This window comes from Dunckerocampus dactyliophorus, chromosome 2 (genome assembly GCF_027744805.1).
Source record: "Dunckerocampus dactyliophorus isolate RoL2022-P2 chromosome 2, RoL_Ddac_1.1, whole genome shotgun sequence".
Classification (NCBI taxonomy): Eukaryota; Metazoa; Chordata; class Actinopteri; order Syngnathiformes; family Syngnathidae; genus Dunckerocampus; species Dunckerocampus dactyliophorus.
This window is the reverse complement of record NC_072820.1, coordinates 47,742,474-47,758,675: the sequence shown is the minus strand read 5'-3', so window position 1 is coordinate 47,758,675 and position 16,202 is coordinate 47,742,474. Positions and strand designations below refer to the sequence as shown.

The following is a 16,202-nucleotide window of genomic DNA, read 5'->3' as shown; positions in this document are numbered from 1 at the left end:
TTTTTTAAACTTTTTTACACTTTGTACACTTTGTAATTTTAACTCTTATTTAAGTCATTTTTATTTATTTGTATTACTTTTACAGTTTAAGTAATATTTATTTGTTTGTAGTATTTTTTTACACTTTTAATGAAGTCATTTAAAATTTGTATTTATATTTTTATTTTTTTACAGTTTTATTTAATGTCATTTTTATTTTGTATTTATTTTTTTACACTTTCACGTCTTTTATTTTCATTTATTTTTGTAATTTTTACACTTTATTTCATTTTTTTCATTTTTTTCATTTGACTTTTTTTTACTATATATTATTTTTGCAGTTGATTGAAGTCATTTGTATTTATTTTCATTAATTTTTATTTAGATTTTTTCATCTTTTATTTAAGCCAAACCAAGCAAACGTTTTTTTTTTTAATCACCTGTCATCCTTTGAAACATTAATACACATAATTACATGTCCAAAGTGCATTCTAGAGGAATTTATGAAGGCGAACGTAACCCCTTGGAACATGTACGTGTAATACAGTGGTTCTCAATTATTTATGTATTTATCTGTCTTGTACAGACTGAACTCCAAACTGAAACCAGGAAAATGCAACAAAATGGAGAGCTCTGGGAAGTACACAAGCATATTCAATAGTCAAATTGCATGTCGAGTACGATAAATTGATACATGCTGGCAGGTCTGCACTAACTTTGAAAGTACTGCCTGCCTCTCACGCCCCCCGTGACGATTCACCGCGTCCCCCAAAGTGGCCCGCCCCACTATTTGAGAAGCAGTGGTGTGATAAATGATTACTGCAGTGGAATCTAATTTATTTCTACGATGGTTTTGTCGTTTTCAGATGTCATGTCCTCTGTGAAGTTGATCCCGAGGCCAAAGGAGCCTCTCCTCCTCCCGAAGCCAGGCGGCGATGGCTGCATTCGTTGCGCCGTGGTGGGAACCGCCGGGATCCTCAATGGCTCCAAAATGGGGAAAGAAATCGATGCACACGATTACGTCTTCCGGTGATTTATTTATTCATTTTGCCTCCTTGAGTCATGTGTGCAGTCGATCTCAAAGACAATATTTACTGATGGTGGACGTGCTTCTTGTAAAGTCCGTTCTGGTTGATGTCAGACATCAGCTTTAGTCACGCTCGACGTTCACAAAGGAGGACGGGCTTCAGGATGTTCTAAGTAAATACGACTGATGCCACACACAATGCGACCGTATGCTAACCAGTTTGTCCACATTCAGCCATGCTGTGGCTCGGGCTCGCTCTCGTGGGCTTGACCGACAGCATGCTGGTTATTTTTACATTCTGCTTTATTTGCCAGCTTCCAAAATGTACTTTCAAAGACCGCCGTTGAGTCGAGAGGCTTTAATTGCTTTTGCTCCATATTTGTCATTTCTGCATTCCTTTTGCTGTCCAAATCTGTATGGGGTTCAGTGGCGGAGGGACCGGAGGAAGCCAAACTACTTGGTTGTCAAAGACATCAAGGACATCCTCGCAACTACAAGAATATTAAAGATAAAACTCACAAACACTTGATGCTGCTGGATGTCAACAACAATCCATAATAACATAGATTATGCCAAATTCAAGAATATTAACAAACACATTTATTTATTTATTTATCTACCAAGTTATTGCTCAATTTATATCATTTCTTTTTACCATTCAGTCAAAATTTTTACTCCAGTTTTTATATATTTATCCTCAATTGTCTTAACTTATTTCAATTTATTATTTACAATTTATTATCACTTTAATTACATTTTTATCTTATTTTTATCCTCATTTTTATTTGGATAATAACGAATAAATAAAATAACCTACATATTGAACCCAACAGGCACCATTTTGCTTTGGGTTATCTCAGTTACACCGGGGGGGGGCCGCACGGTGGTCTAGTGGTTAGCACGTTACAGTAACAGCTTGGAGATCGGGAAGACCTGGGTTCGATTCTCCCCTGGGCATTTCTGTGTGGAGTTTGCATGTTCTCCCCATGTGTGCGTGGGTTTTCTCCGGGTACTCCGGCTTCCTCCCACATTCCAAAAACATGCACGTTAGGTTAATTGGTGACTCTAAATTGTCCATAGGTATGAATGTGAGTGTGAATGGTTGTTTGTCTATATGTGCCCTGCGATTGGCTGGCGACCAGTCCAGGGTGTACCCCGCCTGTCGCCCGAAGTCAGCTGGGATAGGCTCCAGCGTGCCCCCGCGACCCTAATGAGGAAGAAGCGGTATAGAAAATGGATGGATGGATGGAGTTACACCAGGGGTGTCCAGATACCGTGGCTGAGGTATCTGCGGTAGTCAAAACGCTCCCCAGTGGCAAAGTGCCGAGAGTGGACGAATTCCTCAAGGCTCTGGATGTTGAGGGACACCCTCTCTTTAACATTGCGTGGAAGTCGGGAACAAGGGTGTCCCTTGTTGAGGGACACCCTCTCTTCAACATTGCGTGGAAGTCGGGAACAGTACCTCTGGATTGGCAGACTGGGGTGGAGGTCCCCCCTTTCAAGAAGGGTGACCGGATGGTGTGTTCCAACTATAGGGGGATCACACTCCTCAGCCTCCCTGGGAAAGTCTATTCCAGGGAGCTGGAGAGAAGGGTACAATGGTTAATCGAACCTCGGCTACAGGAGGTGAAATGTGGTTTTCGTCCCGGTCACGAAACACTGGACCAGCTTACTAGAGGGTACTTGGGAGTTTGCTCAACCGGTCTACATGTGCTTTGTGGACTTCGACCCTGTCCCTCGCGGTGTCCTGTGGGGGGTGCTCCGGAAGTATGGGATTGGTGGCGCTACTACGTGCCATTTAGTCCTTGTACAACCAGAGCAGGAGCCTGGTTTGCATTGCCAGCAGTAAGTCAAGCCTGTTTCCGGTGAACGTGACTCCGCTAAGGCTGCCCTTTGTCACCGATTCTGTTCATCATTTTCATGAACAGAATTTCTAGGGGCAGCCAAGGTGTCGAGGGAGTCCAGTTGGGGGGGCCTTAGGGTCTCGTCTCTGCTATTCGCAGATGATGTGGTCCTGATGGCCTCATCGGGCTGTGACCTGCAGCGTTTACTGGGACGGTTTGCATCTGAGTGCGAAGCTTCTGGGATGAGACTCAGCACCTCCAAATCTGAAGCCATGGTTCTCAGTCGGAAAAGGGTGGATTGCTTCCGGGTTGGGAGTGAGGTTTTGCCCCAGGTGGAGGAGTTAAGTATCTCGGGGTCTTGTTCACGAGTGAGGGAAGGTTGGTGCGTCGCTGTACCGGATCATCGTGGTGAAGAGAGAGCTGAGCCAAAGCTCTCAATTTACCGATCTATGTTCCCACCCTCACCTATGGTCATGAGCTTTGGGTTGTGAGTGAAAGAACAAGATCGCGGATACGAGCGGCTGAAATGAGTTTCCTCCGTAGGGTGGCTGGACTCACCCTAAGAGATAAGAGGAGGGGCTCAGAGTAGAGCCACTGCTCCTTGACATTGAGAGGAGCCAGTTGAGGTGGCTCGGGCATCTAGTTCGGATGCCTCCCAGACACCTCCCTGGTGAGGTGTTCCGGGCATGCCCAGCAAGGAGGAGGCCCCGGGGCAGATCTAGGACACACTGGAGGGATTATGTCTCACAGCTGGCCTGGGAACGCCTTGGCGTCCTCTCAGTGGAGCTGTTGGAGGTGGTCGGGAACCGGGAAGTCTGGGCTATATAGCACATAAAAATATAATTTACCAAAAAATACTTTTTTAAAAAAACAGGAAAAAATGGAAAAATCAGCAGTAATTTTACAAGAATAAAGTCAAAATATTAAGAGAAAAAAATTGTAAAGAGAAAATGTTGCAATTTTACGAGAATATGTATAAAATATTCTGAGGAAAAAGAATAATTTTACTAGCGTGAAATTGAAACATTAAAGAAAAAATCCTTTTTTCAAAAGTAGTAATATTACGAGACTCAAAGAAAACAAAATAAAGTTGTCATTTTTGGAAAATTAAGTAGGGGAAAAAAGTTATTATTGGAATAAGGTCAAAATATTATGGGAATTAAAGTCCTAATTACAGTATAAGAAGAAAATGTATCAGAGGAAAGTTGAAATAGTTGCAAAACAGCAGAAATATATTAAAAAACGCTGTAACGAGAATAAAGCGTTGAGGGGTTCCATTTTGGTGGCTGCAGGATTGCATCTCTGCTTTTTGCACATGATGTGGACCTGCTGGCTTCATCGTGCCGTGACCTTCAACTCTAACTGGATTGGTTCACAGCTGAGTGTGAAGCGGCCGGGATGAGAATCAGCACCTCCGAGTCCATGGCTCCTGCCCGGAAAAGGATGGAGTGTCATCTCTGGGTCGGGGATGAGATCCTGCCCGAACTGCAGGAGTTTAAGTACCTCGGGGTCATGTTCACGAGTGAGGGAAGGATGGAACGCGAGGTCGACAGGCGGATTGGTGCGGCGTCTGCAGTGATGCAGACTCTGCATCGGTCCGTCGTGGTGAAGACGGAGCTGAGCCGAAAGGCAAAGCTCTCAATTTACCGGTCGTTCCCACCCTCACCTATGGTCATGAGCTTTGGGCAGTGACCGAAAGGACAAGATGGCGGTACAAGCGGCCGGAATGAGTTTTCTCCGTAGGGTGGCTGGACTCTCCCTGAGAGAGAAGGTGAGAAGCTCTGTCATCTGGGAGAAATTCAGAGTAGAACCGCTGCTCCTCCGCATTGAGAATAGCCAAATGAGGTCGCTCGAGCATCTGGTCAGGATGCCTCCCGGACGCCTTCCTGGGGAGGTGTTAGGGAACATCCGACCAGTAGGAGGCCTTGGGCAAGACCCAGGACGCGTTGGAGAGACTGTCTCCCAACTTGCCTGGGAACGCCTCGGGATCCGCCGGGAGGAGCTGGAGGAAGTGGCTGGGGAGAGGGAAGTCTGGTCCTCCCTGCTTAGGCTGCTGCCTAAGAAAATTTACTAGAAGAAAGTTGGAAATTTAAAAAAAAAACAACAGCAAAAATGAAAAAAAGAGTGAAGAGCAAAGTTGATATTAATTTCACTTATATCACAAAGCTGAGATGCTAATTTGGTCTTGAAATATACGTAACTTAGCACATGTGTTGCTTTACAAAACATCAAAGCGGCAAAGTTGCATCCTTTCATTTTTCACGATGTGGCCCTCGCTGGAAAAACGTTTGGACCCCCCTGCGTTACGCCATGAAAGCTGTCCAGTGAAGTCCTGACATTACGCTTACTCTCTTCTGTACCGTATGCGCTATCTGCCATCCAGCACCTGCAGCCGGTGCGAACTTAAGACTTACTTACTCACTTACTTTAAAAAGTAAAGACTCGCTTACTTTAAAAATGATTGGGACCATACAGTTCACTGGAGAAACATTCATATTTCTTTTGTTATGACAGTAATTCCTCCTTTATGGCGGTTAAATGCTTCAAGACCCAACCGCGATAAGTGAATTTCCACAAAGTAGAATTCCTTTTTTATAAATGGAATATTTTAATTGTTGGAGTATAACAAACATGTTTCTAAATACGTTTTTTTAGCATTATGAGAGCCCTCTAGACATGACATAACACCCCATAGTCACTTTAACACTCATATTACCCAATATAGTAGACATAATAAAAGAAAATAAGACATAAATAGGACATAATATAGACTCAGACATGTTAGCATTGGGAGAGCTCCTTCTTGTTGTTCCTCCTACTTCCGTTACTTCCCATGGTGGCTCATTAATGTCACATTACTTACACCTCATGGCCAGTGTAGAATACTACATATCATCACAACACGTCTTTGAATGCTTTTTCCACGTTGTCTTCACTTTCCCACTTCCTGTCGGTGCCTTGTCCCAATACTTTTGTCCATACGGCGTGTAACGTGGACTGACCCATTCCAGGGTGTCACAGAGTGACTATTCACGCTGCTATGCGTGTCTCATTATTCCTCTTGAGGGTGATTTTAGACTCATGTGAGCTGATAAAACACGCACACACACACACACACACACACTAACGCTCATGTTCGTACCTTTTTTCTTTGTTTTTATAAGGCTGTGACAAGTTGATACAGTGATTGTTCTATGCCTAGCAGACAGGAGAAGTCACATTTTTGCAGGCCAGGTGGGACAGACACACCTCAGCCTCTTTGTGAAAACCATGTTTCGTTCACAGGTGCCCAATGTGCGTCCCGGGGGCCGTTTTCGCCCCACAGCTATTTATTTGGCCTGAAGCCACAATCTTCCACACCAAAGCGATCCAAGCTAACTTTATGGACCCGGACTTGTTCCCACAAAGTTGGAAGCATACAATAAACGTCCTCATGACGCTCTTTTTGTGTGTATCAGGGTGAACGGCGCCGTCATCAAGGGTTACGAGGACGATGTGGGGAACAAAACGTCTGTCTACGTCCACACGGCTCACTCCATCACCACGTCCTTGTATTTATTCAAGAAGTACGGCTACAAGTCGGCTCCCCACGATGAGGTGTGACGCATTTAAACGTGGCGTAGCAGTCAGTCCTTCACTCTGACAGCTCGTTTGTGGCGCAGGGGATCAGATACGTGATTATCCCAGAGGGCATGAGGGACTTCCAGTGGCTGGGAGGGCTCCTGAGAGGGGACAGGGTGCCGCTCGGCCCGTACAAAGGCAAACGGTAATGTCACCACACAAGCAGGTGTTCAAAAAGCAAACGCCAGAAAGACGTTTTGATGATAAACCCAAACAATTATGACATGTAATTACTGTATTATAGAAAAACTAATATATACTGTATTTTAAAACTTATTGTTATTGTTGTTACATCATTACATCGTTACATTATCATTTTCTTTATTATGCTGTCATAAGAGTAGCAGTTGAGAATTATTATTATTATTATGATTATGATTATTAATTGTGATAGAAACATATTATATAATTTGTTTTATTCTTATTTATATTGTATAACATCGAAAATATCACGGCATTATTAATTTTCTTTATGTTGTAATTAAATGATACTACGGTAGTCAGAAAAGTAGTAAGTGAAGGGTTGTTATTATCATTATTATTACTTTTATCATTATTAATTTTAGAAACATAGGTTTTGTAATTAGTTTATTTGTTTTTTTTTATTGCTGTATAGCATCAAAATACTGTATTAACAAAAGCAGGGTAGTTTAGGATTATTATCATTAATATAGGAACATATAACGTCAAAATAAACTGTAATAAACCGTCTTAAATATATGTATTAAATATATGTATTTAAATATATGTATTCAATTGTTGTATCACATCAATTTATCCATCCATCCATCTTCTACCGCTTATCCGAGATCGGGTCGCGGGGGCAACAGCCTCAGCAGGGAGGCCCAGATTTTCCTCTCCCCAGCCACTTCGTCCAGCTCCTCCCGGCAGATCCCGAGGCGTTCCCAGGCCAGTTGGGAAACATAGTCTCTCCAACGTGTCCTGGGGCTTCCCCGAGGCCTTCTACCGGTCGGACTTGCCCTGAACACCTCCCCAGGGAGGCGTCCGGGACGCATCCTGACCAGATGCCCAAGCCACCTCATCTGGCTCCTCTCAATGTGGAGGAGCAGTGGTTCTACTCCGAGTCTCTCCCGGATGACAGTGCTTGTCACCTTATCTCTAAGGGAGAGCCCAGCCACCCTACGTAGAAAACTCATTTCGGCCGCTTGTACCCGCGATGTTGTCCTTTCGGTCATTACCCAAAGCTCATGACCATAGGTGAGGGTTGGAACGTAGATCGACCAGTAAATTGAGAGCTTTGCCTTTTGGCTTAGCTCTCTCTTCACCACAACAGACCGATGTAGAGTCTGCATCACTGCAGACGCCGCACCAATTCACTTATCGATCTCGCGTTCCATCCTTCCCTCACTCACGAACAAGACCCCAAGGTACCTAAACTCCTCCACTTGGGGCAGGATCTCATCCCCGACCTGAAGATGGCATTACATCCTTTTCCGGGCGAGAACCATGGACTCGGACTTGGACGTGCTGATTGTCATCCCGGCCGCTTCGCACTCGGCTGCGAACCGATCCAGTGAAAGTTGAATGTTCACGGCTTGATGAAGCCAGCAGGACCACATCATCTGCAAAAAGCAGAGACTCAATCCTGCAGCCACCAAACCGGAACCCCTCAATGCCCTGGCTGCGCCTAGAAATTCTGTCCATAAAAATAATCAACAGAATTGGTGACAAAACGGCAGCCCTGGCGGAGTCCAACCCTCACTGGAAACGGGTCCAACTTACTGCCGGCAATGCAAACCAAACTCTGACACCGGTCATACACGGAACGAACAGCTTGAATTAGCTGGTCTAATACCCCATATTCCCGGAGTACTCCCCACAAAATTCCTCGAGGAACACGGTTGAATGCCTTCTCCAAATCCACAAAACACATGTAAACTGGTTGGGCAAACTCCCATGCACCCTCAAGGACCCTGCTGAGAGTGTAGAGCTGGTCCACAGTTCCACGACAAGGACGAAAACCACACTGCTCCTCCTGAATCCGAGATTCAACTATCCGGCGAATCCTCCTCTGCAGAACCCCTGAATAGACCTTACCAGGGAGGCTGAGGAGTGTGATTCCACGATAGTTGGAACACACCCTCCGGTCCCCTTCTTAAAAAGGGGAACCATCACCCCGGTCTGCCAATCCAGAGGTACTGTCCCCGATGTCCACGCGATGCTGCAGAGTCGTGCCAACCAAGACACGCCTACAGCATCCATGGCCTTAAGGAACTCCGGGCGGATCTCATCCACCCCCGGGGCCCTGCCACCGAGGAGCTTTTTTACAACCTCAGCAACCTCAGCCCCAGAGATAGGAGAGCCCACCGTGGAGTCCCCAGGCTCTGCTTCCTCATAGGAAGACGTTTCGGTGGGATTGAGGAGGTCTTCGAAGTATTCTTTCCACCGATCCACAACATTCCGAGTCGAGGTCAGCAGCACACCATCTCCACCATACACAGTGTTGACTATGCACTGCTTCCCCATCCTGAGACGCCGAATGGTGGTCCAGAATCTCTTCGAAGCCGTCCGGAAGTCGTTCTCCATGGCTTCTCCGAACTCCTCCCATGTCCGAGTTTTTGCCTCAGCGACTGCCAGAGCCGCAGACCGCTTGGCCTGCCGATACCTGTCAGCTGCTTCCGGAGTCCCATGAGCCAAAAAGGCCTGATAGGACTACTTCATCTTGACGGCATCCCTCACCACTGGTGTCCACCAACGGGTTCTGGGACTACCGCCACGACAGGCACCAACCACCTTACGGCCACAGGTCCGATCAGCTGCCTCGACAATAGAGGCACGGAACATGTTGCATTCAGACTCAATGTCCGCCACCACCCTCGGAACATGGTCGAAGCTCTCCCCGAGGTGGGAGTTGAAACTCCTTCTGACAGAGGACTCTGCCAGTCGTTCCCAGCAGACACTCACAATACGTTTGGGCCTGCCAGGTCTGACCGGCATCCTCCCCCACCATCGGAGCCAACTTACCACCAGGTGGTGATCAGTTGACAGCTCCGTCCCTCTCTTCACCTGAGTGTACAAAACATATGGCCGCAAGTCCGATGATACGACCACAAAGTCAATCATGGAAGTGCGGCCTAGGGTGTCCTGGTGTCAAGTGCACATGTGGACACCCTTATGCTTGAACATTGTGTTTGTTATCGACAATCTGTGACGAGCACAGAAGTCCAATAACAAAACACCGCTTGGGTTCAGATCAGGGGCGTCGTTCCTCCCAATCACGCCTCTCCAGGTCTCACTGTTGCTGCCAGCGTGAGCATTGAAGTCCCCGAGCAGAACAAGGGAATCCCCTGAGGGAGCACTCTCCAGTACTTCCAGTACTAGAGACTCCAAAAATGGTGGGTATTCTGAACTGCTGTTTGGCACATAAGCACAAACAACAGTCAGGACCCATCCCACCACTGGAAGGCGGAGGGAAACTACCCTCTCGTTCACCTCCAACATGCCGGCCACAAGCCGGGGCGCAACAAGAATTGCCACCCCTGCCCGTTGCCTCTCACTGCTGGCAACGCTAGAGTGGAACAAGGTCCAACCCCTCTCAAGAGGACTGGTTCCAGAGCCCTTGCTGTGTGTTGAGGTGAGTCCGACTATATCTAGCCGTAACTTCTCAACCTCATGCACCAGCTCAGGCTCTTTCCCTACCAGAGAGGTGACATTCCATGTCCCTAGAGCTAGTTTCTGTAGCTGAGGATTGGACCGCCAAGGTCCCCGCCTTCGGCTGTCACCCAGCTCACTCAGCACCCGACCCCTTTGGCCCCTCCCATGAGTGGTGAGCTCATTGGAGGGGGGACCCATGTCGTCTTTTCGGGCTGTGCCCGGCCGGGCCCCATGGGCGTAGGCCCGGCCACCAGACGCTCGCCATCGTGCCCCTCCTCCAGGCCTGGCTCCAGAGGGGGGCCCCGGTGACCCGCGTCCGGGCAAAGGAAAACGTGGTCCAATGCTTTTTGTCATCATAGAGGTCTATTGAGGTCTATTCTTTGTCTGATCCCTCACCTAGGACCTGTTTGTCGTGGGTGACCCTACCAGGGGCATAGAAACCCCTGACAACTTAGCTCCTAGGATCATTGGGACATGCAAACTCCTCCACCACGATAAGGTGGGAGCTCAGGGAGGATTTATCATCAATTTATCATTACATTATTATTTTTTAAATTTATTTTATTTATTTTTTATGTGGTAATTACATGTAATGGTTCGATGGGAGTCACAAAAGTAATACTTGAGGAATGTTACTAATGATTATTATCGAAACATATAATATGAAATAATTTGCTGGGTTTTTGTATTGTTATAATAACATCAAAATATCATGACATTATTATTTTTTCTATTTTTTTAGGCTGTAATTAAAAACAGTATAATAGTACTATGGAAGTCACAAAAGTTGTAGTAGTCTAGGATTATTATTATTATTATGGAAATATATATTAAATAATGAAATTGTTTTTGTTTTGTTTTATAGCATTAAAATATCATTCCATTATTATTAAGTCACAGAAGTTGTATTGGTAATCTAGGAGTATTACTGTTATTATTATTAAGTATAAGACATTTGCTTAATTGTTATTGTTGTGCAGCATGAAAATATTGTATTTTTTAATGTTTTTTTAATCTTTGTTCATTGTCTTTGCTGATTAGCTGGGAGAAATGCTCTAGTTCCTAGCTGTGGTTCCTTACCCATTAAAAGGGTTTTTTTGGACAGCTGTGTGATTGTTTTGTGGTATTTCAAGGTCATTTTGAACATATTACAACAAACTTTTTTTGAGCAGCACTAACTTTTTCATCCCGCCTTCAGGCCCAGGACGTACTACGCGAGGCAGTTCAACGAGAGCCGCTTTTACGTCCTGCACCAGGACTTCCTCCGATACGTGCGGAACAGGTCAACATTCGCTTCTAAAATATGAACAATATTTATTCCATTTTCATGGTGGTGGACTGGGGGGGGCAAATAAAACAAAAAAACCCACCATCAAATAAATTCAACAGGAAAATGCTACAAACATATCAATGCTGCAATATAAAAAAAATCATAGCAAAGAAAAATGTTGCAAATGCCAAAAACCAAACAAACCCCCTCCACAAAACAGGAAGTTAGCAACGCAATCAGGAAGTTAGCCAGATACAAGACCTGAGAGATATCTGTCCTTTTTGGACCCATCGACCGGCAGATGATGTGGTCCTGCTGGTTTCAACTCTCACTAGATTGGTTCGCAGCCGAGTGTGAAGCGGCTGGCATGAGAATCACCACCTCCTAGTCCGAGTCCATAGTTCTTGCTCGGCAAAGGGTGGAGTGAGATCTTGTCCCAAGTGGAAGGGTTTAAGAACCAAGGGGCGTTGTTCACGAGTGAGGGAAGGATGGAACGCGAGATCGACATGTGGATTGGGGCGGCATCTGCTGTGATGCGGACTCTGCATCGGCCCGTTGTGATGAAGAGGGAGCTGAGCCGAAAGGCAACGCTCTCAATTTACCGGTCGATCTATGTTCCTACCCTCACCTATGGTAATGAGCTTTGGGTAGTGACCGAAAGGACAAGATCACGAGTACAAGCGGCCGAAATGAGTTCTCCTTAGGGTGGCTGGGCTCTCCCTTAAAGATAAGGTGAGAAGCACTGCCATCTTGGAGAAGTTCGGAGTAGAACCGCTGCTCCTCCGCATTGAGAAGAGCCAGATGAGGTGACTTGGGCATTTGTTCAAGATGCCTCCCGAACGCCTCCCTGGGGAGGTGTTTAGGGCACGTCCGACCCATAGGAGGCCTCGGGGAAGACCCAGGACACATTGGAGAGACTATGTCTCTCAACTGGCCTGGGAATGCCTCGAGATCCACCGGGAGGAGCTGGACAAAGTAACTGGGGAGAGGGAAGTCTGGGCTTCCCTGCTTAGGCCCGACCTCGGATAAGCGGAAGAAGATGGATGGATGTTTGGATGGATATTTGAACAACAGAGGAAAAACATATTTATTTAAATAACGATCACCTCTACTTGCAGCATTTATCTCATGCAGTTTTTTCCTCATTGCATGTCTTTTATGTTTTTGTGCATTTGGCTTTGGAGTGTTAGCATGTTGCTGCCGTACATTTATCCGAAACAATTCAGTCACTGGTGATTTGGTGTAGAAAAAAGTGTCAAAAGTTGTCATTATTTACTGCCAACAGTTTCCTGAAGTCTCCCCACTTGAACGCACGTTACTGGGCAATTGTCAGACCGACCAACGGCGCTTTTACTATCTTCCTGGCCCTCCACACGTGCGACACGGTGAGTTGATTTGACACGACGACGCACACGACAGTAACGTGCTTCACTGCACGGTTTCTCTCTGCTCTACCCAGGTGGACGCGTACGGCTTCATGACGCAGGACTACGCCAAATACTCCAACTACTACTTCGAGAGGGGGGGCAAAAGCCGCGTGGTTTTCTACGCCAACCACGACTACGTGTTGGAAATGAAAACCTGGAAGAAACTCCACGACAGCAAGATAATGCGTCTTTATCAAAGGACTGAACAAGAAGCTGTAGGATAATATTATATTAGCCGCACGGTGCTCTAGTGGTTAGCATGGTGGTTAGCATGTTGGCCACACAGTCACAGTCTGGAGATGGGGAAGACCTGGGTTCGATTCTCTGTTGGGCATTTCTGTGTGGAGTTTGCATGTTCTCCCCGTGCGTGTGTGGGTTTTCTCTGGGTACTCCGGTTTCCTCCCACATCCCAAAAACATGCATGTTAGCTTCATTGGAGACTCTAAATTGTCCAAAGGTATGAATGTGAGTGTGAATGGTTGTTTGTCTATATGTGCCCTGCCATTGGCCAGGGTGTACCCCGCCTGTTGCCCAAAGTCAGCTGGGATAGGCTCCAGCATCCCCCGCTACCCTAATGAGGAGAAGCGGTATAGAAAATGGATGGATGGATGGAACGTGTTAGCTGAGCGAGTAAATATTTATTACAAGTCGATTTTAGAATAACTGTTTGCATTGATGTTTATTGATTGAATTATTAACTGAGTGCCTTATAAAAATAACTGTTTTATGATAAACTGGGTGAGTGATTACAAGTAGTTTATAGAAATAATGCTTTATTAAACAATTAGCTGAGGAGATGAACAACTGTTTAAGTATGTCAAAGTTCAAGCTAATGCCAGCTCACACATTGTGTACAATCAGCGAAGGCTAGCCGGGACCAGCAGCCAGATTTGGGAACAAAAACAAGTCAGTAGGCCTTGAGAGAGACGGGGTGAAGTATGTGCTGTTTGTGCAAAAAAAGTGTCAACAAGTCAACGAAAGCTACGGCTATCACCTGCTGGCATCACACAAGCTTTGTCAAAAATCTGGTAGACAGTTATCTTGGGAGACACTGGCGCCAATGGTCTGGGAAAACAATTCTAAAAAGGCGGAGGGGACTAGCAATCAAGGCCGACTCTCTCTCCTTCTGGTCGGGGATCCTTGGTTCCAAAACAGTAGAAAAAAGCAATTCGTAACTGGTAGAATCAGTTAGGGAGAGATGTCGGATTTCACTTACAAAAACAAGGTCATCAAGGTGAAGGTAAAAAAAAACAGACGAACACGCAAACACATGGGGAGCTCATGTGTCTGGCGCATACAAGCTTGGGTAAATGATTTTGGGGTTTACTGAGAATGGTTTCTTGAGTGTCAAAAAGGTGTAGAATTCGAGGGTCAGAGAATGTTGAAAAGAGGGAAAGTGGAAGTGAAATATGAAGGAATATGAGAGAATATGAGAGAAAGAAACAGAAAGTAGGGAAAGAAGGTTGGAATGTAATGCAGGGTAATGACATACCTGTAGAGTAGCATGAAAATCATGAACAAACATACACTCATATTCATATCATTTGGAAGCTAAATATGCACCTAAAATGTTAAATAAGACTGAGATGGAAGTGCAGGCAATTGTTTTTAAGTCTGTCTTGTCACGATCTGTCACGGACGAGTTGAGGCTGTCGAGTGCTTGACCCCCAGCATGCAGAGAAGAGGCGGTGGCGTGCAAATAAAAGTCTTTAATTGCGCATGTGCAGGAACTCACAAATGAACAGGAGCAAAACAAAAGCAACAGAGGAAAGAGCTCTGTGGAAAACAACACGATAGGAAGTATCATCAGGTAAGTAACAGCACCGGTGAGGAGAAAAGAGGCAATGAGCCAGCGCCGGTCTCGAGGCGGTGCTGGGCTTTTAAACCCCACTCGTGTCAATTGCCGACAGCTGCGTAGCAACCACCTGGGGTGAAGCGGCTGCAGATTACATATGGCCTAGTGCTTAAATGTGGGCCCTGGAGTGTGTGTGTGTGTGCAGCGCTGTGTGATGTGTCCTTGTGTGTGTATGTGTATGTGTGTGTGTGTGTGTGTGTGTGTGTGAATTCTCTTCAAGGCTACTCTCACATCCAAAATCACGCATGTTCCGAGGGTTGTTTGTAAGAAGATGACACTTGTTAGAAGTTGCATCAAATTGGGTACACATTTAAGAAAAATCAAAAGTTGGCCTGATTGGGGATTCGAACAAGGCGTGTCCAAAGCGTGGTTCAGAGGCCACTTGCAGACCACAGCTGCTTTTTTGTTGGCCGCAGAGCACTCTAAAAATCAATAAGGCAATATTTTGGTTCTTTTGGCATATTTTTTGTTCTTGGGTTTTAGAATTATGTACAAAATTGAAAATGACTCCCTATATCACAAAGGTGTCAATGGGAATAAATAGTTGATGTACAAAACCCATGTTTCTTTGCAAATGAATAATGATTGATGCGTTTGACTTCATGCTAGAATTGTCAAGTGTGGTGCAGTTTGGAGTAAATCTGTCTTCAACTAAAGACGAGTTGTACAAAATTCCAAATGACTAAATCTTATGTTGCCATGGCAACTCCAAACTGAACAATGTAACGATCGGGCTCTTTTGTAAAACTGACTGACTCAGCTCGCATTGATGGAGTTTACTGACCTGTGTTACTGCACTACAACTCAATGGCGCTCTAGCATGTCTCTGAATTTGGAAGCCGTTTAAAATTTTGATTTGGGCAAAACAAACTCATACGTTTGTGTGTGTTTTACCGGTAGCTTGCACTCTGTGACACTTCATCAAGACCATCTTCCATCGCTCCAAGGTGGTGGGAGCACTTCGGTGGGAAGTGGAAGACAGGGTGTTGGAGGCCTTGAGGAACTTCCCACCCCCCCTCCAGCAGATTGTCAGTTCGTGGTGCCGAAGTTGCGTTCTGATGTTATCGCCTGGGGCCACTCCTCCAAGTTGGCCTGTCGCATGCGGTTCGTGTTGTCCCAGCGTTTCTGGTGGCCATCTGTCACGGAGGACACCAGGCAGCCTGCTCTGTATACTCCCGGAATAAGTCCTCTCATACAGCGCCAGCGGGGCTCTTGTCGTCCCTCCCTATTCCATCAAGACCTTGGTCTCATATCGCCATGGATTTCGTCACAGGTTTGCCACCCTCCAAGAGTCACTCTGTTGTTCTCACTATTGTGGATCGCGTCTCCAAGATTGCTCATTTTGTCCCTCTTGTTAAGCTTCCGTCTTCGCTGGAGACGGCAGAGCTGCTGGTTCTCCACATGGTCCGACTTCATGGCATCCCGGTGGACATTGATTCTGACAGGGGTCCACAGTTCACTTCGGCGGTGTGGAAGGCCTTCTGCAAGGCCCTGGGGGCCCTTCCCAGTCTGTCATCTGGCTATCATCCCCAAACCAATGGCTAGACGGAGCGTACTAACCAGG

The 16,202-nt window shown here is 45.9% G+C and overlaps 1 protein-coding gene across 9 annotated transcripts in view; it reads left to right on the top strand.

Moving 5' to 3' along the window:
- Positions 1-16,202, top strand: part of LOC129177619 (alpha-N-acetylgalactosaminide alpha-2,6-sialyltransferase 1-like) — a 23,623-nt gene extending 7,421 nt beyond the window's left edge. For 6 of the 9 annotated variants that reach the window (XM_054768938.1, XM_054768943.1, XM_054768944.1 and 3 more), the window contains 6 exons: positions 846-1,008; positions 6,309-6,447; positions 6,513-6,616; positions 11,285-11,368; positions 12,642-12,741; positions 12,816-16,202. In XM_054768938.1, the coding sequence (XP_054624913.1) occupies positions 846-1,008; positions 6,309-6,447; positions 6,513-6,616; positions 11,285-11,368; positions 12,642-12,741; positions 12,816-13,007 (782 nt within the window). In that variant the 3' untranslated portion in view covers positions 13,008-16,202. The remainder of the gene's footprint in view (positions 1-845; positions 1,009-6,308; positions 6,448-6,512; positions 6,617-11,284; positions 11,369-12,641; positions 12,742-12,815) is intronic. The other 3 variants (XM_054768940.1, XM_054768939.1, XM_054768946.1) reach the window with 3 other exon arrangements.